This window comes from Lampetra planeri, chromosome 50 (genome assembly GCF_965212315.1).
Source record: "Lampetra planeri chromosome 50, kcLamPlan1.2.h2, whole genome shotgun sequence".
Taxonomy (NCBI): Eukaryota; Metazoa; Chordata; class Hyperoartia; order Petromyzontiformes; family Petromyzontidae; genus Lampetra; species Lampetra planeri.
In genome coordinates this window covers 6,353,452-6,376,020 of record NC_136156.1, presented here as the reverse complement: position 1 = coordinate 6,376,020, position 22,569 = coordinate 6,353,452, and the positions used below count along the sequence as shown (strand labels likewise).

Genomic DNA, 22,569 nt, shown 5'->3' with positions numbered 1-22,569 from the left:
CTTACGCGGTGTGTGTGTGTGGGTTTTTTTGTAGCTATGAGGATAAACTGTAGAACCTGGAGGGAATTGGAGGAACCAAGATTCAGAGCAGGGGCCAACATAAACATCCACACACGAGTTGGGAATTAAACCCAGGCCCTTCTTGCTGTAAGGTCACGGGCATTACCACTGCGCTCCACTGTCGCCTAAAAAAATGTGAATACTTTTTGAACAAGGTCACACCGATATCGAATTGCCTCCCACCGTTCCGCCTATTGGCGCGAGTGTGGTGCGTGTGTGTGTCCCAGTGCTGTGCAACCAACGCCACTAGGGAGACAAAGGCGGCCGGGTCGTGGTACAGGACTAGCCACCCCCCCCCCCCCAGTGTGCCGTGTCGGTCCGATTCTTCGTAGATCGTTCGCGAACAGGCACTTTCCCCAACAGCCTGTGAAAGGCTACACGGGTGATCTTTGTCTTTGTGCGACCCAGTGCTGTGCTCATTCCTGTGGCTGCTGATGTGTTTGGGGAGTCAAGCTCAGGGCCCAGCTGCCCAGCAGTGTCATTCACGAGCCTCCTCCTCCTCCTTGCTACACACACACTCGCTCACACCACCACCACCACACTTGGGCACACAGCATGCAGACAGTTGGCACAAAGACAAAGATCCCCCGTATAGCCTTTCACAGGCTGTCGGGGCAAGTGATCTTAGCGAGCGCCTATGAAGGCCGGCATGGCACACAAGGGGGTGGCTAGGACCACGTCCGGCCGCCTTTGTCTCCCCAGTGGCGATGTTTACACACCACGCCAGGTACTTATTTGAGGCTGAGTCTACCTAGGGGAGGCCCATAACCGGTCACCGGTGTTGGCCGTGAGCGGGAATCGAACTCGGGTAGTTGGGTTTGTAGCGCAGTGCGCTCACGACTGCACTACCGCTCACACACCCGTACAGATGAACACACCAATAACTCCAACTCTCATCCACTCTATCTTCCTGGCCTGAAAAAGGGTCATTGCCCAAAACGTTACCTGATGTATTTTTTTTCTTTTTAAGACCACAGTTTTCCTACTGAAGAGTGTGTGGAGCTCTGTGTTGTGTTGTGCACTGCCAATGGAATGCCAGCAAATAGTGTTTGTTTGAGCCATTAGCTATCCACGTGTTTGCTAAGAAGCCAAATGTGTTTATGCAAGCAATTGTGTCTCAATGACAGCTACAGTCCGGGCACCTGCCTCTCTGTCCCCGTCTCTGTTTAGAGGTGGCAGGAATTGATTTGTGTCGAGGTCTGCTGCCAGTATTGCGTTGAACTTTTTCACAGTAGACTGCACATTGTTGGCAATAGACTGAGAAATTAATCTGTCCGGGTTTGGTCTAAAGAGTTTAAGGTTGCATTCGCAGCGATGTTTTCAGAATCAGAATATGTATTAATACTGGAGGAATCCGATGATCTATAAAGCTCTTTTTCACCGATGTCCAGTTTGGGCGGGTCAGAACGTGACAACAGGAGCCATTCTTGAAGGGCACTCTTTATGAACACGAAAACATATTTTTCCATGTAAGGCCCCACTGAGCTATGTAATAGTTCTTGTTCAGAAGCGACCTGGCCACAAATGATCGCTCAACGAAGTGGCTTATCAAGTGTAAATTTATAGTAGCAGCCAAAGACGTTTTCTTCTAAATGTGGAGGGAAAAACCGGAGGACCCGGATACAAATCTACGCGACCACAGGCAGAGACAAATGCACGCTCCAAATATATACTGCAGCAGGCGTCCGGGTCGGGATAGAACCAACGACCTCCTGTAGACCATGCGAGGTAGTTAACATCTCCTAGCCACCGTGGTGATGATGACAGAGAGAGACACATGCAAACTCCAAATATACAGCAGATGTCAGGGTTGGAATCGAACCCACGACCTCCTGTATACCAGGCGAGGTAGTTAACATCTCCTAGCCACCGTGGTGATGATGAGAGAGAGACACGCAAACTCCAAATATACAGCAGACGTCAGGGTTGGGATAGAACCCACGACCTCCTGTATATCAGGCGAGGTAGTTAACATCTCCTAGCCACCGTGTCGTCACAGTCTGCTCCTGGCTCGGCTCGACAAATAACCGGAGGCAAGCCATCCGTCCTGGAAGAGCCCAGCGCCGATTCGCCACCACGACTCTCTCCTTCACGAGGCTGGGTGACACACAAAAAACATGGAACGTTTGGCCCCAAACGTTGACACAACGTTGGAGGAGGCGGGATGGGGGGGGGGGTGCCCCAACGTGTCTAACCGCACGCACGTTCGGCCATGTCTTAGGGGCCGTCCATAAATGACGTCAAACACCTAGGGAGGGGGTCAGACATTTGTGACGATGTGTGACGAGGGGGGGGGGGGGTGAGAAATGTGACGTCACATCTAAATGCGCAATTTCCAATAAATATAGACAACACGTTCTACTTAATTAAATAGATTTTTTAATACATGTTTTCTCCTACAACATCAGAGTGCAGCGCCACATTAAGTACGCACTACAATGACAATATTTTAAAGCGATTTGAAGCATGTTTTATTTTAAAAATGTAAATATGGTTTGGGGGGGGGCAGAGCTTTGTGACGTCATGAGGGGGGTGGGGGTCAAAAATCGTCCAAAATCGCGTGACGTCATTTATGTACGACCCCTTACACCCCCCCCACCCCCCACCCCTTATCGTTGCCGTCAGATCAAGAAGAAGCAGCAGGACGTGGTCGGCTTCCTGGAGTCGAACCGCATCGCCTACGAGGAGCTCGACATCGCCATGAACGACATCAACCGCCAATGGATGAGGGAGAACGTGCCGGGCGCGAGGAGGCCCATCGCGGGCAACCCGCTCCCGCCGCAGATCTTCAACGAGGAGGCCTACTGCGGGGTCAGAGGCCTCCATCCACACCACGGGGGAATCAACCCCGTGGGAGGGGGGGGGTGGGGGGGCACGGGGGATTCCGTGCCACCACGGCCCGCTAGCTGAGGAGGGAGCACACAAAGACAAAGAACTCCCCGCGCTGTGTAGCCTTAACAGGCGGTTGGGGGCAAGTGCTGTTGTTGGCGAGCAGCAGCTGTGAAGGCCGGCACGGTTCACGAGGGGGTGGGTGGATAGGTGTGTGGCCAGCGAGGGTGACGGGGGGGGGGGGCTAGAGGGGGGGTGGAGTGTGAGGGGGGGGGGGTGGAGGGTGAGGGGGGGTGGAGGGTGAGGGGGGGTGGAGGGTGAGGGGGGGGTCATCACGTGATGACCCCCCTCCGCATGAAGTGAATCTAACAATTTCCGTTGATCGCATCATTCCGATTAGCCGTCGTTGGGGATTCCAATTGACGGTCAACCTCCGTGACCACGTCCGTCACCTTCCCGTGCGAGAGACAAACAGCACGGCGTCATTCGCCCTTCAAAACAAGATGTGTCCTCCTCGATTTGGTCAATGAGACATGTTTTTTTCAGCGACCGCCGGTGCCTGCTGCAATTACCCCGCTTACTTGCAGCTTACACGCTTCGTGATGAACGAGCCAGTATGATGTCATACCCCGTTGTGGGCACGCTATATTACATTTATCGCAGGCCCCATGAACATAGCAAAATCATAACATTCGCTAAAACGCCACTGATCCCCCTCCTTCTGAACACAGCGATTGAGCCACCACTCGACATTCGCAACAGATATCCGCAAGTACCCGGGCAACGCCGGATATTTCCTGCTCGTGTATTCATATAAATTGCAATACATGTATATTTTTGGTGGGTTATTCACAGTTAATCAGCATACATAATGCATGTACATGCATGTAAATTATGTATGTATGCTGCAGTCATAATAATCATAACAACAACGAATCACCATAACTCAGTACAATGCATTTACATGAACTTATCTCATCTTCTTGAGCTGCGGTCGTCAGCGTCGAAACGTTAGGCTCAGCTCCAATGGGGCCTTCCCAGCTGCAATGATAAAGTCCTCGTCCACACTCCTCTGCCCTCTGCACTTACACTGAAGGAGGGTCAGCGGTCCCGTTCATCCACTGAGATATTCTGCTTGACGTTATGTTCCGGGTAACTTTTTTTTGCCACCTAAATCGAGGTGGCAACCTTATCTCTGCACTCCTCTGCTCTTGGAGAGATTCATTATTATTATTATTATCGTTTTGGAATAGCTTCTTCATCTCGTGAGATGATGTTTAGAGCGGATTTGTAATAGATTGGCGGAGGTAAGGGGAGAGATACAACAACAACAAATATCCCAATTACCCACTTGATGTGATATCGTGTGTCCTCTCTTCCTCTCTCACTCATTCAGGATTATGAGGCTTTCTTCAATGCGAAGGAGAATGAAGCCATCCTCACGTTCCTCGGAATAGCCCCACCGCCCCAAGAAAAGGTTTGACACCCACGAGTGTTAAAAGCACACGCACCAAAGACAAAGATTCCCCGAATAGCCTTCAAAGGACTGCTGGGGCAAGGGAGGTTAACGTGCCGGCACGGCAAGCCGTTATCTCTCCATTGCTGATGTTAACACACACCGCACCGTTTACACATTTAAGGCTGAGTCGACGTAGGAGAGGGCCCAGCACCGGTTCAGATCATCATCACCGGTGTTGGCCGCGAGCGTGGCTCAGCCGCTAGGTAATTGTTTCACGTGTAAACTTATTGTTTTGAGTGGGCATAATTCCTACTTGTACAACTGATTGAAAAGAAAAACTGGACTTTTGAATTTTGGTGGGAGAACTACCAATCAGAAGTTCTGGGAACTCCAGGACCAGGTGGCAACCCGAGATGGCATCTGGGCTACGCGCGACTCGAATTCTCGATGCGGCTATGCCGGCCTCCAGCGGGGCTGGGGCACACACACACAACCCCTACTGGGGCACCGCATTGCCCATTCCCGCGACCCAGCGGAGACGAAATATTCAAAGTAAATACTTCCTATCGGCCCTATTTATAGAGCGGCACATTGACCGTTTAGGCAAGCAAGTGGCCTTGGGTAGGGCATACGGCCCAAAGGGGATGGTGGCCGATGACCAAAACAGACGAGGCAGTGGTGGCCAACAAAGGAGGGAACGCGCCCGAGCGGACGACCACAGAGGAGATGGAGCGGCGAAATCGGAGCGCGTGTGCAGGAGCAGTGTGGGATTGTGGCGTTTCTTATAAATTTTGAGCCGGCGTTTAACGCCACGGAATATATGACCGTTAAACATGAAAACATTTCCACTGACACATCCGTTAAACATGGCCCCATTTCCACTGACACATCCGTTAAACATGGCCCCATTTCCACTGACACATCCGAGCCGAACCTGCGCTGGGCTCTCTCAGTACGGGTGGCTTTCCTCTGGTTATTTGTCGAGCCGAGCCAGGAGTAGAATGTGGCACCACGGTGGCGAGATGTTAACTACCTCGCCTGGTATACAGGACGGTCGTGGGTTCGATCCCGATCTGATGCCTGTATATATGGAGTTTGCATGTCATTTTCCCCGTGGTCGCGTGGCTTTTTCTCCAGGTCATCAGGTTTGTTTCCTTTACACATTTATAAACACACGTTTTGATTATATTATTTGAGTATCTGGCTGCAAAACATTTCCACGTAATAAGCCACTTCTTTGAGCTATCATTTGTGGCCAGGTCGCTTCCCAAAGAGAGCTATATAGCTCAAATGACCTTACCTGGTAAAATAAAAAATAGTTTAATTTAGTTGAGACGCAATGGCCTTCTGATTCAGGCTCGGGGCTAAGCAGGGCCAGGGTCGGGGCTAATCATTGTTGCCATACGTGCATCAGTCGGTAGACTCATCAGCAGCGTGGCTCGGGTTCTGCTGTGGCAAAAAAACCTATTTGTTTCCTTGGCACGGCTCTGTCATGGCTCAGTTGAACAGCAAGATGCATGTTCTTGTCGCCTCCACAGGCAGAAGTGGAGGAGGCCGCAGTGGAGGGGACTTTGGAGGAACCGCAGGCAGAAGACCACGAGGTACCGGAGTTAAGCGTACTTTGTTCGGGTGGTGACACGGCGTAGCGGTAGAGCGTTCGGCACTTTGTTAGCAAAAGCTCACGGTTCTAATCTGACAGCCGCCACGGTTAATAATTATAAATCGTGACTCAAGTTCATCGGAGGAAGTCTGACGCAAAGGGTTTGATAGCTCACTCCTATTGAGCCGCTTTTTATCTTCAGTTTTTATTGTCCTTCCCCCACACCTCCGATTGGCACGGTCGGCTACGTACGGTGCGACAGAAGTTCAACGTGTAAGTTCAACGTACAACATAGAACACCGCGGTTGTGTGTGAACCGGGGGCAACACCAATGCACCGCGCTGCTTCATTGAGGACGTTGTTCGCGAGAGGAGGCCATTGTGCGCTGGCGTCAACGGTCCACGCACGTGGTCAGCCTGAAAAATAACTCGCCCTGTCGCTAATTTTTTTTTCCCGAGTCAGAGAAGAGAGCTGCGAACAAGATCGAGGCGACGGATAGATATTAATTAGCGCGCGTGTGCTCTCAGGTTTCAGCGGAGGTGGGGGTGGGGGTGGTTTCACTTTTAGCAGAATCTGAATGAGGAGCTGATATTCGGTGCACCGCAATTGATTTTTTTACGTGACTCCAGGACCCCTTGGGCCATCCCTACACTGACGCTCGGTCTTGCTCGCTCACTGCTGGGCGCAACACCCCTGAAGTGAACACCGTCGGACGATGAAACCTGGCAACGCGTTTTGTTGAAAGCGACGATGCTCGCGGCGTCCGTCGCCTGTCACGTGACCGTGTTTTTTGTACCATGCTGATGAAAAGGAGGAGGAGGAGGGGGAGGAGGTGGAGGAGGAGGAGCAGGTGGAAGAAGAGGTGGAGGAGCTGCCTGCGAATGAGGCAAGCAGGACTGCCGGCCCGTGCGCGCGCTTTTGTCAAATGTCAATCGCTTGCGTGCTGTGCTCCATCGCATCCCAGGCAGCCCGCCGCATTGAGTCCACTCAGGGCCAGAAGCGATGGAGGAATGGGTGCGTAGGGTTACACTGAGAACCAATGGACTGTTACAATATGATGCCAAGATGGCGAGATGTTAACTACCTCGCCTGGTGTGCAGGAGGTCGGAGGTTCGATCCCGACCCTGATACCTGTATATTTGGAGTTTGCGTTTCTCTCCCTGTGGTCGCGTGGATTTTTCTCAGAGTCCTCCGTTTTTGCCTCCACATTTAGAAACAACGTGCATTTAGAGTATTTGGCTGCTATACATTTCCACGTGACGAGCCACTTCGTTGAGCTATCATTTGTGGCCAGGTCGCCTATTAAAAAAGAGCTACATAGCTCAGTGGGGCCTTACCTGGTAAAATAAAATAAAAAGTATAGAAGTTGCTCAATTGGGCAGGATATGTCCCGAGAAAGGATGACGGCAGCCAAATGAGAGAAGGCCCCAAAAATGTCGTCCTCTTCGGAGATGGAGCGATGACATCGGCTCGTGTGCAGGAGTTGGATAGATTGTGGCGGACTGCGCGGAGGTGTTGACAGCGTGGGCGAGGCCTTCGTCCAGCAGTGGATAAAGCATGGCTCGTGATCACGTCCGTGACGCTGAAGCATCGCTGCACATTTATCGAGTTTTTTTTTGTTGGTGTGCAAATTAACTGGCGGTGGTTAGACAGCGCACTGCACGGCGGTAGGGAGACGCCTTGTATGAGGGGCGATCAAAGAGTTTGCAGCGTGACGTAGAAGGAGCGGTGCTGCGGGTAAGGATTCGGGACAGGTTAAAAGGCAGGTGCCGGACGGATTGTTACATCCAGACAGCGTGTGGCATGGCGATGACTTGGGGGAGGCCTTCATCCAGCAGTCGATTGATCGTGGCTGATGACAAGTGACGACGATGGGTCATAGTTGCTCAGAACCGGCCAACGTTGGTTCAATGCGTGCGCGCTACCTGGGATGCAGCCCTCATTCATCATCTTGGTAATGACTAATCTTGCTCATCCCTGCTTGCCCCATTGTGTGTTATTTTATGGTACAGGACTCCTTTCTCCACAGACATGGTGGGTTTGTTTGAGTTTCTCCGTACAATGTCATTCGCACACGAACATCGCTTCACCAAATTGTGCTTTATTCACAACTCAGTTTGGTTACACAATTCAAACTTTTGGTTCTTTCGGTAAAGTCACGTAGGTATAAAATAAAATAAATTAAATCACGACGTTTCGGGCGCAACACAATCGGCCGTCATAATTGCTGTGGTTGTCCCACCTGATGATGATTGCTTGTGTTGCAGTCGAAACGTCGTGAGAATTTTATTGTTTTATATATTTTTTATTTTATTATTTCCCTTCTACGTGACTTTACCGAAAGAACCAAGAATATGAATCCCTGCGGTCACGAAAGCTTCAAATCAAAATTTAACTGCTCAACTGTGAGCCACCTGGCCTGATGGTGACACGGAAATTTGGACATCACCAACATTGTCACAACACAATTGTATCCGTACCGGTATAGAGCCACAGTGCAGTACAACCGGTACTGGATAGGACATTTTTTTAAATATTCGTATGAAATGCCGCAAAGTTTGTGAAATGTGAATTCAATGTTCAATGGGGAATGAGGTCCCGACTCAGTGCCCGCATGAGCGGGGAGTCACTTCACGTGATATCCAGGCTGGCAGTGCTGCTGCATTCATTCCTGCCTCGGCAACGATTTCCGCGCCTCGTAAACGCCACTTAATCCTTCCACCGCAAGGTGCTTCGCGTCAAGTGCCGAGGTCGGATGACGTTGATGAGAAAACCGAGGTCAAAGTTCACGATGGATTTCAGCCGCTCTGCTCGGTGGATCGTTACGGGGTCACGGGGCCGCGAGGTGTGGCGGCTGGGCAGGACGGTTTCATCTAGCAGTGGATTAACCCAGGCCGATGATAATGATGATGTTGCTGTTGGTATTGTAAAGGGATTGTAGTGTGGTCAACCACATTTTGAGATTTGCCTCATCCTTAGCAATGCGTCCATTGCAATCAATATCACGATCGAATTAGTCCAGTCATTAGTATTAGTGCCATCATCATCATTCGATCATCATCATTGTGTGTGATTAGTGAAGATCGATTTGAGCCACTCACTGGCCACCCCTTAGGATCAGGCAAGCATGACTCTTGCTGATGAGACACTGAATTTCAAAAGAGGCCCCCAGAGTTTGTGTTGAACAGTGCTGCTGAAATGACACACTCCCAGAAGGCAGTGTGGCTGATGGGATGGGTAATATAACGTCGTTTATTGTGTTATGTGGATGGATAGATACGTGAAGGAGGCGCATTGTGCGGGTGTGTGTTAAGCTATCGGGGAAATTTACCAAATATCCCAGGAGGAGGTCAAAGGACCCTCATGAAAAAGAGCCTTGAGACTCGATGAGGCTTTTCCTGGTGGATTGACAAAGAGGGCTTTAATCTCCTTGTCGTGTTTCTTCTTCTTATGCTATGTCGCGTTAATGAGGCCCGTTCTTTGCTCGGTGACATATCGCGTCGTGTAACGTTGCGTAGATGCCGCGAATGTTGATGTTCACAGACGCCCATTGACACACGTGGCAACCATCGTGAAAATGTAACCTCCTCAGTGACGTCATTTCCTGTCACATGACCGTGTGTGGCTCCACACTGACCCAGGAGGAGGTCAAGGAGGAGGAGGAGGCTGAGGAAGTGGAGGAGGTTGCTGGGGTTGAGGCAAGCCAGCCCTGCGGCCTGTTCCGATGTTCGCTCGGCTCTTAATGCTTCGCTGACTACTTATTGACAGTTTTGGTTGTTTGATATTTTAATTTATTTATTTACAGTTTCAAGGTTTTTGTTCCATAACCTCTTTGTTTACGGCTTCTCTTTCAGCTCACATTGCAGTGTCAATTTGGTTTTGAAACACTAATGCGGATTTAAATAATTTCGTCCACAGATCATTTCCATTTTCATTTCTCTAAGTTTTTATTTAACCTTATTTCGTACGGCACAGTGGGGGTTGAGGTGAGCGGTGGCACGGCGGTTAGCGCACTGCACTACGAAGCTGGCCACCCGAGTTATATTCCCAGTCATGGCTCCATCAGTGAAGAGCAATAACTGATACCGGTCCTGAGCAGCGTCGTTCCACCAACCCACACTTACCAGCGTGGTGAAGTATGGTCAAACATACCCATAACCAACACAAGTGTGGGGAAGCCTTCATCAGCAGTGGAGTGTCAGTGACTGATGATGATCGTGGTGAATTTTCGCAGCGAAGTCAGTTAAAATCACTTGGTGCTGCAAGTACGATGGCACGGCAAGCAAGCCTGAAAATCAGGACACACTAAAATTAAATAACCTAGTAAAATATCGAAATGTAATGTAATACAACACAGAGGGTCGGTCAACACACAATTAACGCATAGCCTGGTTGATTACGTATTTCAAAGATTGCTAAGTTAGAATTTAAGTGTGAACATTCTAAAGAGGACACAGGCAGAGAAAACAAGTCGCCAGAGAGAGAGAAAAAAGATAAGCTTAAAACTTCCCCGTAGAAGTGGTTCAATCTTGATTTTAGAACTTTCGTGACTGCAGGAATTATTATTTGGTTCTTTCGGTTAAGTCACGTCTAAAGATAAAATAATAAATTAAATTAAATAATAGAATACGAGAATTTTCTCTAACCCCCCTCCCTCTCTCTGCCTCCGCCCCCCCCCTCTGTCTATTTAAGGCCACCCCACAGAGACGATCACCCCTCTCTGTTACCTGTGTTGCTCTCGCTATGTATCTTGGTGATATCTGTCTGCTAATATGTCTGTCTATAGTTTTCTGGTTAGATTTTATGTCGCTATTTCATTATACCTGATGATGATTGCTTGTGTTGCAATCGAAACGTCGTATTCTATTATTTAATTTAATTTATTATTTTATCTGGAGTTTGTATGTTCTCCCCGTGGTAGCGTGAAGTTTTCTCCAGGTCCTCCCGTTTTTCCCTCCACGTTTATAATCAACATGTGTTTATAGAGTATTTGGCTGCTATACATTGCCACATGATGATAAGCCACTTCGTTCAGCTATCATTTATGACCAGGTTGCTTCTGAAAAAGAGCTATATAGCGCAGTGGGCCTTGTATGTTAAAATAAAAATATATTGAAAATAGTTTATATTTTAGGGTTTTTTTCTCCGGGTGCTCCTGTTTTCTCCCACGTGAAGCCAAATCACCCATTGATGGAAAAATACCAAATAGCCCATGGCTTCAGACTTGGCGAGGATTTTCCTGGATGAACCGGGTCATTGTTACCACACCTGTGGCACAACCGTCGTGAAGATGTAGCCTCCTCAGTGACGTCATTTCCTGTCACGTGACTGTGTGTGGCTCCACATGGTCCCAGGAGGAGGTCGAGGAGGAGGAGGTGGATCCTGGGCTTGAGGCAAGCCAGACCTGCGGCCTGTTCCGATGTTCGCTCGGCTCTTAATGCGTCGCTGAGTTTTTATTTACAGTTTGTTGTTGTTGAATTTTATACATTAATTTATTTAGAGTTTCAAGGTTTTTCTTCCATAACCTCTTTGTTTACGGCTTCTCTTTCAGCTCACATTGCAGTGGTGATTTGGTTTTGAAACACTAACGCGCATTTAAATAATTTCGTCCGCAGACAACTTCCATTTTCACGCCTGTACGTTTTAAATTGACCTTATTTCGTACGGCACAGTGGGGGGTGAGGTGAGCGGTGGCGCAGCGGTTAGCGCACTGCACTGCGAAGCTGCCAACCCGAGTTTGATTCCCAGCCATGGCGTACATCAGTGGCGAGGGACATCTGAACCGGTCCTGAGTCCCACTTCTCTACCCCGCCCTTCACCAACCTGCTCTGACCAGCATGGTGAAGTATGGTTAAACAAACGTAATGACTGACAATTTGGGGGAAGCCTCCATACGGCAATGTATTGACAAAGGGCTGTAAATTGTTTTAGTGTATATGTAGTCTAAGCTTTAACCATAACTGTAGCTACATGACTTACCACTGGTTTAAATAACTCAAAACTGAGTCTGCTCGAACTGAGCGTTGAAGTCCTGATGTATGTGGTGTTTTAAAGTTGTCATTTGTAGTTCCGTGGTCAAGCTTTGTACTTTTCTTACGAACATTTTCCTCATAGCTTCAGCCGTTCGTGTGTGTATAACTGTGCACCTCTAAATAGTTGATTTAAAAAGCCGTGGGATTATTCGGCGCGCCACGAAAGGGGACATAGTTGGGTGTCATCGTCGATTGGGGCTCGTGTCAAGCGCCGACATTGGCCATCTCCACTAAGTGGAGGAAAATGTTCGTAAGAAAAGTACAAAACTTGACGACGGAACTACAAATGACAACTTTAAAACACCACATACATCAGGACTTCAACGCTCAGTTCGAGCAGACTCAGTTTTGAGTTATTTAAACCAGTGGTAAGTCATGTAGCTGCTGTTCAGTGCGGGGCTTGTAGCGTATGTTATAATTGGGCCCTAAATAAAAACAACTAAAATATTAACACGCAAATTTTTTACTTGCATAATAAAGTAATCGTATTTTTTTATTTGCTATACAGACAGATAATACGACAAATTGCTAACCTTAAACACCCAGTCGTTCATAAAAGTTGAAGGCAGTATAGTACTATAGTAATAGAGCAAGTGCAGAATCACTGAACCGGAATTGATAGCCGAAAGCATTTAGCGCGGGGCCCTCGAAAGTGTGGGGCCCGTAGCATATGCAGCTACTTTTGCTACTAGGGGGATAATCCGGCACTGGCTCCACTGAGGTCTCTCCGTAGATCTCAAACTAGAGCATCATTCAGCACGGTTGTTTACATAAGAGTCAATAAGAATCTCAGAGGTGAGGTTCGGAGATGAGATTCTCAGAGGTGAGCTTCTTAGAGGTGAGTTTCAGAGGTGAGATTCAGAGGTGAGCTTCTTAGAGGTGAGTTTCAGAGGTGAGATTCAGAGGTGATATTTAGAGGTGAGATTGAGAGGTGAGATTCAGAGGTGGGATTCAGAGGTGAGATTGAGAGGTGAGATTCAGAGGTGAGATTGAGAGGTGAGAATCAGCGGTGGGATTCAGAGGTGAGATTGAGAGGTGAGTTTCTCAGAGGTGAGATTCGGAGGTGGGATTCAGAGGTGAGATTGAGAGGTGAGATTCAGAGGTGAGATTCTCAGAGGTAAGATTCAAAGGTGAGATTCCTAGAGGTGGGTTTCAGAGGTGAGATTCAGAGGTGAGATTGAGAGGTAATATTCAGAGGTGATATTCAGAGGTGAGGTTCTCAGAGGTGAGATTGAGAGGTGAGATTCAGAGGTGAGATTGAGAGGTGATATTCAGAGGTGAGATTCTTAGAGGTGAGATTCTTAGAGGTGAGATTCTTAGAGGTGAGATTCTTATAGGTGATATTTAGAGGTGAGGCTCTCATAAAAGACCGATGAATGTCACAGTCCTGTCATGGTAACAGGATGAGAACCCTGTGGAGCCACTCGTCCAGCTGCTCTTTCCATTCAAAACACGACACTGGCTTTGAAGGGATGTGCTTGTAAGAGAGACAGAGGGATACTGCAATATTAATGCACCCCCCCCCACCCCCCAGTCGAGAATACAGCCACTCATTCTCTTAAGTCACGCCCAGACATTGGGCCACTGTCTCAGAGCAGAGCGACCGCTGCTTTGGGGCCGTCCATAAATGACGTCACGCACCTAGGGGGGGGGGGGGGTCAGACATTTGTGACGATGTGTGACGAAGGGGGAGGGGTTGAGAATTGTGACGTCACATCAAAATGCACAACTTTAAATAAATATAGACAACACGTTCTATTTAATTAAATAGACTTTTTAATAAATGTTTTCTCCTACAACATCAGAGTGCAGTGCCATTAAATACGCACTACAATGACAATAGTTTAAAGCGATTTGAAGCATGTTTTATTTTTTAGGGGGGGGCAGAGCTTTGTGACGTCATATTTGAGGGGGGGGGGGGTCTGACTTTCTGTGACGCCGTGTGACGAGGTGGGGGGGGATCAAAAATCGTCCAAAATCCCGTGACGTCATTTATGAACGGCCCCTTTCCACTCCTTCACTCGTCAGCGATTTCACAACGTGCGGAGCCACTGCGCGCGTGTGTGAGAGACATGACCAGACAGCTCTTCATGTCCACCAATAGGAAGAGGAGGAGGAGGCTGAGGAGGAGGAGGTGGTGGAGGCGGTGGAGGAGGAGGAGGAGGAAGAGGCTGATGTGAAGGAGGAGGAGGAGGAGCATGTGACAGAGGCAAGCAGGGCGCCCCTGTCTGGTGGATTAACTCTGCTGCGCGTTCGGTTTGCAGCTCTGTCGTGGGCCCACACCGCGCACTGCCGCGCAGAGGTCGCAAACGGGTTTTGATTCCTTACCCGTACCCATACCCGGCCGCACCAGGGTCGCAAATGGGTACCCGTACCCGTACCCGGCCGGGTACGGGTAACCGTTCCCTACCCGTACCCTACCCGAAATGAGTGACAAACGGTTACTCACCAGTGACTCGGCCTACCCGTACCCGGCCGCACCAGGATCGCAAACGGGTACCCGTACCCGGCCGGGTACGGGTAGCCGGGTATCGGGTAGGGTAAGGGTATCGGGTACCCGGTTGCGACCTCTGCTGCCGTGAGCCACCACAGCAGCAGCGGCAGAGCGAGAACATTCCCAACAAGGGTGGGGAAGTGCCGAAATTGGAAAGTTTTTTATTAAACGGGGACCGACTTTAATAACAGTTAATAATAATAATAAAACCCATTCGTTGTTTATTCACTGGCACAGTAAGTAGATTATCAATGGAATACCAAATTTAGGGGCCTCACGGGACTCGGGTTCGACCACGAGGTGTCGAGTTTTCGTATCTTCCACTCAACTCAAGTTCAAAATCTCACCTCCCATTGGCACAGTTGGCTATACGTGCGGTGCGAAAGAAGTTCAACATACGAACTTTTTTTTTGGCTCAGATCGCAGAGTAAAATGCGTGCCAAAAATGAAAACCAAAACGTTTATTTGCCAGCCTGCGCATCAGGCCCAGTGAGTGTCAACACTGACGTTGCACAGAGCATTAGGCCACCACCACCACCACCGGCACCACCGCTGCCGCCACCACCGCTAACACCACCACCACTACCACCGCCACCACCGCTACCACCACCGCGACCGCCACCACCACCGCTACCACCACCACCGCTACCACCACCACCGCTGCCACCACCACCACCGCCGCCACTACCACCACCACTACCACCGCCACCACCGCTACCACCACCACCGCCGCAACCACCACCGCCACCACGGCCATCACCACCACGAGCGAGCCAGCATTCATAAGATAGCGGCGCGCCCGTCAATCCGAGACGCGTTTGTCTTCTTCAGCCTCGACTGCCGCCTCGAAAGATAACGAACGACGCGACGGGCCTGTGTGTATCTCCCCCCCCCCACCCCCTCCACGTAGACGGAGGAAGACCCAGAAGATGAGCCAGTCACAGAGGTAGAGTGACCGTGCAGAGGATTGTTTTGTGTCTCTTGGATTTCCCTTCTCTCTCGCCGTGCCCTTCGTTGTATGTATCCATGTTGAACTACTTGCGCGCCATGCGTAGCCAACCGTGCTAATCGGAGGTGCGTGGGGGTGAAAGGACAACATGCTAAAAACACACACACACGAAAAATAGAACCCGACACTGGCGATTAGTATATTTCCATTTCTCTCTCGCTGTGCTTTGTTGCGTTCTCTCTTACAGCCGTAAGTCATCACGATGACACGAGGCGCGTAACCATCCATCGATGCGTGGATTACGATTCGGGATGCCGAATTTGACTTTGATTGTGACCACAGACGAGAGGACCACAATGCACCTTTACGGGACAATGCTGATGGGTTGTTGTTGTTGTTGTTTTGCTGTACAATGCAACGAGGCTGTGTGCGTTGAACACGTGGCTGTGTATGACAAAATAAGAATAGGTTTTACCCTTTCTGGCAATGTGTTAAGACGTTCAAACACTAAATAGAAACCTTTTGTAAGAAATCATGTCTGCATTAACCACACACCATACTTTGCGGTCGATATGCAAGCAAAACATGTTCTGATTGTATGCATTGTCTTTGAAACTGATTGGTGGATAGCCTTCTTTAGTACGTGTGGTTAATGCAGACACGTTTCCTTGCAAAAGGTTTCTATTTGGTGTTTGAACATCTTATAACACCTCCTGTTTCGTGCCAGAAGGGTAACACCTATTCCAATTTTTCTGACTTTGGAACTGTCTGTGTGAAACTCATGGTTTTCCCTGGCCTGCGCAATTTATATATATTAATGATTGTACTCCTGGCCATTTGAAGGAGCTTTCATCAGGAACCCCGTAAATTGTCCATAACCCGCCCAATGCTCAGATTAACTAACAAAGACAAAGATCCCCCGTATAGCCTTCACCTACGGTCAGCACAAGTGCTGTTAGCGCGCACCTATGAAGGCCGACATGGCGCACGAGGGGCTGGTTGGCCAGCACCACGCACGGCCGCCTTTGTCTCCCTAGTGACAAAGTTTACACATCGCACGAGACACTCATCTGAGGCTGAGACGACCTAGGGGAGGCCCAAGACCGGTTAAGATAATCGTCACTGGTGTTGACCGTGAGCGGGAGACGAACTCGGGCCTCCGGGTTCGTAGCGCAGCGTAGCGCTAACCACTACACCACCGCTCCCCACAGATTCACTGACAACCTCGACCCCAGCTGATGATGCTTTCCAAGTGACTGTTGGATGCCCTCTCCTGGGCACATGGAGTAACTTGCTGGTCATGTCCCACGTCAACAGTAGCCATCGCATTCCAGTGTAGAGCTATGACATTGATCGTCGCACCGTTACATTTTAAAGCGTGCATTGGACATGCGTCGTTAATCATTTACGAATGATGCAAATAAAATATTCTCGGCTCTTAAGGAAGAACCGGCAGATACAATGCGATGAGCACACCTTGAATACACGGGAAAGCTCCGAGGTAGAAACAATAAAGAAGGCACTGTTGGCCTAAACGTTCCATGCCTTAAGATTATTTAGATTATTTTGATGCTACAAATGTCCAAATGATGGTGCCACTTTGTTGAGCTATCATTTGTGGCCAGGTCGCTTCTGAAAAATAAGTTAATACCTCAGTGGGTTTTGCCTGGTAGGATGGGGATGTAGTAATAGGTTTTTACCCTTTCAACTGGTACAAAAACTGACACCTTTATACAAGGCATCATGTTTGCAATAACCACAGCACAAGCAGTCAAAATGCAAACAAAAAGAAACAACTCTGATGATGATAATGATATGCACTGTCCTTGAAGATGATTGGTCCACACCCGAGACAGCTTTTCTTAGAGCCTAGTCTCCATTGGTGTTGGACCAGATGACGCCAAAAGGCGTACAACTCAAAGACAATGCACTATCAGAGTATTGAGAGCTCGGGGTAAGCATTTACACTATGAGACCTCCTTTACCAGTGGCAAAATATAGTAATAGGATGGGGATGGTTTAGTTTTATTTGTGTGTGTGTGTTTGGGTGATTTGTTTACCTTTCTTGTGCTTTGCACTCCTATCGTGTTTGTGTAAGTGTTTGTTGTTGTAACGTTCTTACCCCGTGCCACTACTGAACATCTGTGAAAAAGAGCTTCATAGCTCATCGGATTTCTCCAGTATAAATACATCATCTGATTCTGGATACGCAGGTCTCGAAACGTTTTCAGTTTGAAAAAAACTAAACAAATGAAGCTTACATGGCACCCCCAACCAGAACACACAAAGTGCTGATCCTATGGGGCAAATCAACCGCATTGGGCCACATCTCGTCAGACCTGGGAAGCTAAGCAGGCTGAGCCTGGAGCGTCCGTGCGTGGGCGACCCGCCGTGTAGAAAGTATTAACAGGTGCTATAGGCAGCTCCCGCTGCTGCTGCTGGGCTGAGCTGTAGGCAGCAGAGGGCATCGCAGCAAAGCGCCCATTGTCGTGCACAACTTCTAAGCCCCCACGCTTTCTAAAGCGAAAACCTACTTCTTTAGAACTGCTTTTTGTGCTTAGTTTGTTGTCCTTCCCCCGCGCCTGGTTGGCTACGTACGGTGCGAAAGAAGTTCTACACAATACATACGTCTACGCTCCCTGTGTTCAGCAACCCGGCACTGACCAGTGCGCTGAAGTATGGTCACGTAACCCCGACGACCCGCACGGTGTGGGAAGGCCCTCTTCCAGCGGTGGAGGGCTTGAACCTTGTTGTTATTTTTGTAAAGATGTTGCGTTATGTTAATGTTCTCTGTGACGTGTACGTACGTACGTGCGTGTGTGTGCACATGTGTTGAACTTCTCTTGCGCCGTCTAAGGTGCCGTTGATGTTGATGTTGACGAACGCTCATTGACACGCGCGTCTTGTTGCACGTTTCTAGGACGAAGACGAGGCGGAGGCGGTGTCAGAGGTAGTATGTCTCCAGAGATAAATCCATCCCCCATTGCTCTGCCATCCTCTCTCTCTCTCTCCGAAGTACGGTACTAACGTCTTATAATCTCTCATTCCAGCTCTTCTCCTCCGAGTGCGTTTTTTGTAACAGCAGTTGGGTGGTGGCGTTCCCCCCGTTGCGTCCGTTTGCATGGAGTTCACTCGTCATTGGGTGCCGTGATTCCATTCCTTGGTTGGCATCCAGTTTGTAAACTTAATATATATTTTTTGGAACTTCGCTATTTTAAAAAAATGCTACCAGGCTAGGGCCCACTGAGCTATATAAATGTTTTCTCGGAAGCGACCTGGCCACAAATGATAGCTCAACAAAAGTGGATCATCGTGTGGAAATTTACAGAAGCCAAATAAAAAATTTTTTATGCACATATTGGAAACACTCAATTTATTGGCCGACGACACCTTGATTTGTAGAGGAACGCAGAGCTCGGGCAATTGTTGGTAGCTCAGGCTAACCCGTCTGACTGCTGCCTCCCCGCTCGTCTGCGGATCCTCCTCGCGCCTCTGAGCCGCATTCACAAGATTCGCTCTCTACGAGAGAGCCAATGCGCTGTGGCGGTGGCGGCAACGCGTTAAAATTTGAGGTTATTATTGTGAAATAATAATAATTTAATTTTAGACAGCGTCAGTCATGTACAGATAATACAAAAACAAAACCCCACTACTTAGCGAATAAAAATAATTAATACGTATATAACGAGAAAAAAAAATACGCATCATAACTTAATTTTTGTTTTCTTTGGTTCTTTCGGTAAAGTCACGTAGGTAGAAAATAAAAAAGTATAAAATAAAAAGAATAGATCACGACGTTTCGATCGCAACAACAAGCGGTCGTGCGGTTTTCTTTTTTTTATTTCACCTGAAGACGACCGCTTGTTGTTGCGATCGAAACGTCATGATCTATTATTTTTATTTTATAATTTTTTATTTTTTATCTACGTGACTTTACCGAAAGAATCAAAGAGTATAAATTCCTGCAGTCACAAAAGACTCAAATCAAGATTAATATTCATTGCTCGTCAGAATTGCGTCATGGACAGTTTCATTGTTGGGTGAAATCATCAATGCAATCATGACGGTAGACTTAAATTTCGATTTAAAGCTTTCGTGACTGCAGGGATTCATCTTCTTGGTTCTTTCGGTAAAGTCACGTAGAAGGGAAATAATAAAATAATAAAAATCAAACATAATAAAATAATTCTCACGACGTTTCGGCCACAACGCAAGCAGCCATCCTCATGTGAAGAACAGGTCTGTCGGAAAGACAGCGTCATTCTACGTGACTTTACCGAAAGAACCAAGAAGACGGTAGACTTGTTTTTGTTACTTGGGCGCAGCGTGAGTCAAAAGAACTAGGAGCCCAGCGATTGTGACAGGCACAATTCTTTCTACCTTTCTTGAGCAGTTGTGAAACCGCTCACGAAATTCCACGGTGTCGGACGTACGCAGACGAACGTCCGTTGTCCGCGCTACGACGGCGTTGATGGTTCATTTGGTTTTGAGTGTTTTTTTGTTCAAATGTCTTGTACATATCATTTTTTTAAACAAATACATTCGAAAAAAAATATATAAACTAAACACATTCGTCAATAACACCCGTGTGGTCTTAAAAAAAAATACGTAATAGGTGACGTTCCGGGCAATGGCCCTATTTTATAGCACGTGGACAGCGAACGCATCCTGTGCTCTAAAGAGTAGCCATTTCCCGCGATGTCGCCTATTATATATTTTTACATATATAATATTATTTATATATATTTTGTATATTATATATATATATATAAAACATACAATTTTGACAATTGTATAAAACCGCCGAAAAGCTGCGCTCGCTTTTCAACGTAACTTGTTTGCTGAAAAACAATATCACTTGGCATACGTGACGACTACTATTTTATTCGGCTGTGTTTCGCGTTGCTGGGCGGTGCATTGCTTCTCCAATTGACGTTATACCCACAGGACGATCCAACCCAAGAAAGGAAACAATCATGAACAACAACAACAATAATAATATCAGTCGTGAAATAAAAAGCGACATGTTTCACGTTCACCAAAACCGGGAGTGTTTAGGAATGCCAGCTGCCGGGATAACGAACATCACAGTGAGTTGTATTCAGGGTCTCATTTCTCGCTGAACATTTTCCAGGTTCGCCCGGAGACTTGGGAGTTTAGGCGCCGTGGCCGCAGCGATAGGGAGATGCACGCTGTGCGTGGTGTGTTGCGGGGTGGGTGCAGAGATATTCAAATTAAAGCCGTGGCCGTACGTCGTTCCAGTCAACGGGTTACTAGGGCACACAGGGCTCCCTTGTTGTGGACGTGTTCAGCCGATTTGGACCGTGAGCGGGGCGTGAATTTGTAGATTCAGGCAGCAGAGGGCACACTTGGAGTGAATTGCAGGATTTGGTAATATTGCTTTGGCAGCGGTGCGCACAATCACAAACAACTGAGCACATTTGTCGATGACACAATGCCTCATTGAGCGTAAAATAAGGCGGTGTGTTACGGCACACGGTGAGCTACTAAGAAGGGCCTCTTCTCGAAACGTCGCCTGGCTGAAATGAACACAGCGACAGCGGTTGGTTCACGTTCCCTTGCGAGATTGGGGACGATGCTAGGATTTCCATGGATGGCGAGATGTTAACTACCTCGCCTGGTATACAGGAGATCACGGGTTCGATCCCAATCCTAACACCTGTATATTTGAAGTTTGCGTGTCTCTCTCTCCCCGTTGTCGCGTGGATTTTTCTCCGGGTCCTCCGGTTTCCCCTCCACATTTACGAACGTTTCGCGTATTTGGCCGCTATAAATTCCCACACGATAATGAGCCACTTCGTTGAGCTATCGCTTGTGGCCAGGTCACTTCTGAAAAAGAACTCCATAGCTCTGTGGGCCTCACCTGGTAAAATACAATTTTCCCCAAAAAATAGGAAGTGGCAGGAAAATGCTGTAGATGTGAGCGGGACGCATGTTTCAGGACGGGAACCGGGGCAGGTGGTGACATTTGAGTGGCACTGCACTCATCGATAATTATAGGAGACGAAGAGAGCTGAAAGCCAGGTGGTGGTCACCATTAATTACCCTGACCTTGGAGGAGGGATGTTAACTTTACGAGGGAAGGAATCGATGGGAGCGCTGTGGTGGCATCAACCGCATTGGGCCCTGATGACCTCCCTGATGGGGAGTTTTGTTGTTGCAGGCATTTGAACGTTGAACTCTCAAGACTCAATGGGCAAATAAACACGTGATCGCAATCTCTGAATACATCGTCAGGCGTACTGCATAGGCAGGGTTAACTCTTCAACATCTTCTCCATTAACAGCACACAAGTTGCCCGTCCACTCTCGAATGAAAACTAATTTCTTTAGAACCGATTTTTTTGTTGCGTTTAGGTCGTTACCCTCCCCACCCGCACCTCACGGCTGGGTACGTACGGCGCGAAAGAAGTTCAACGGACGTACGTACGTTCTCCTTCCGCATGGTGGCTGCAGACACCATCACCTGTCCGGCGATATTTAACGAATTTGCTTTTGTGTCTTCCCTTAAAACGCACGCACCACCCCCACCCCACCCCCCGGCAGGAGGAGGCCGAGGAGGAGCCGGCAGAGGGTGACTCCCAAGGCGAGGTAACCCCGGAGGCCCCGCGCCCTGTGTTGAGGGTGGACCCTGCCCCCGCTCGCGCCTCTAGAAGTGCACGCAAGGGTGACTCCAAGGCCATGTGGAGTGCTTTGTTGAAGGCCCTGCCTCAAGTGACCCAGTCCCAGCCTGCCGCCCCCCTGCATGTACATACGCCGCATGCACACGTACAGCCCGCATGCACCTCCATGCATTCCGCCGCAAGCACGCAATCCGCGCCGCCGCCACCGCCCCCTCCATCCCATTTCTCATTTCCCGACCTCCACTCGCGCGCACGCCGTGCGACCCTCGTCCGACGGCAACGCACGGGCCATACGGACGGGGGGCTGCACGCAGCGCGGCGTGTGTGGCGTTGCCTGCCTGTGCCATGATGCAAGCAGCCCGTGTTGCATTTCCTCTTTGTAGAGTGCGCGCGTGCGCGTGCGTGGCGTCTTGCAGCGCCCCTGGCGATGACGGGCACTGCACCGCAGGGGGTCATCCGAACACGATGACCTCTGGGTTTTTGTCCCGCCCGCGGTATCACTT

The 22,569-nt window shown here is 48.9% G+C and overlaps 1 protein-coding gene across 2 annotated transcripts in view; it reads left to right on the top strand.

Moving 5' to 3' along the window:
- LOC144734110 (adapter SH3BGRL-like) overlaps window positions 1-22,569 on the top strand; it is a 45,789-nt gene that overhangs the window by 9,983 nt on the left and 13,237 nt on the right. Inside the window, exons 2-5 of one of the 2 annotated variants that reach the window (XM_078616172.1) lie at window positions 2,686-2,871; window positions 4,286-4,366; window positions 5,887-5,949; window positions 21,990-22,034. In XM_078616172.1, coding sequence (XP_078472298.1) covers window positions 2,686-2,871; window positions 4,286-4,366; window positions 5,887-5,949; window positions 21,990-22,034 — 375 coding nt within the window. Of the gene's footprint in view, window positions 1-2,685; window positions 2,872-4,285; window positions 4,367-5,886; window positions 5,950-21,989; window positions 22,191-22,569 lie in introns of both variants that reach the window. The other variant, XM_078616171.1, reaches the window with a different exon arrangement.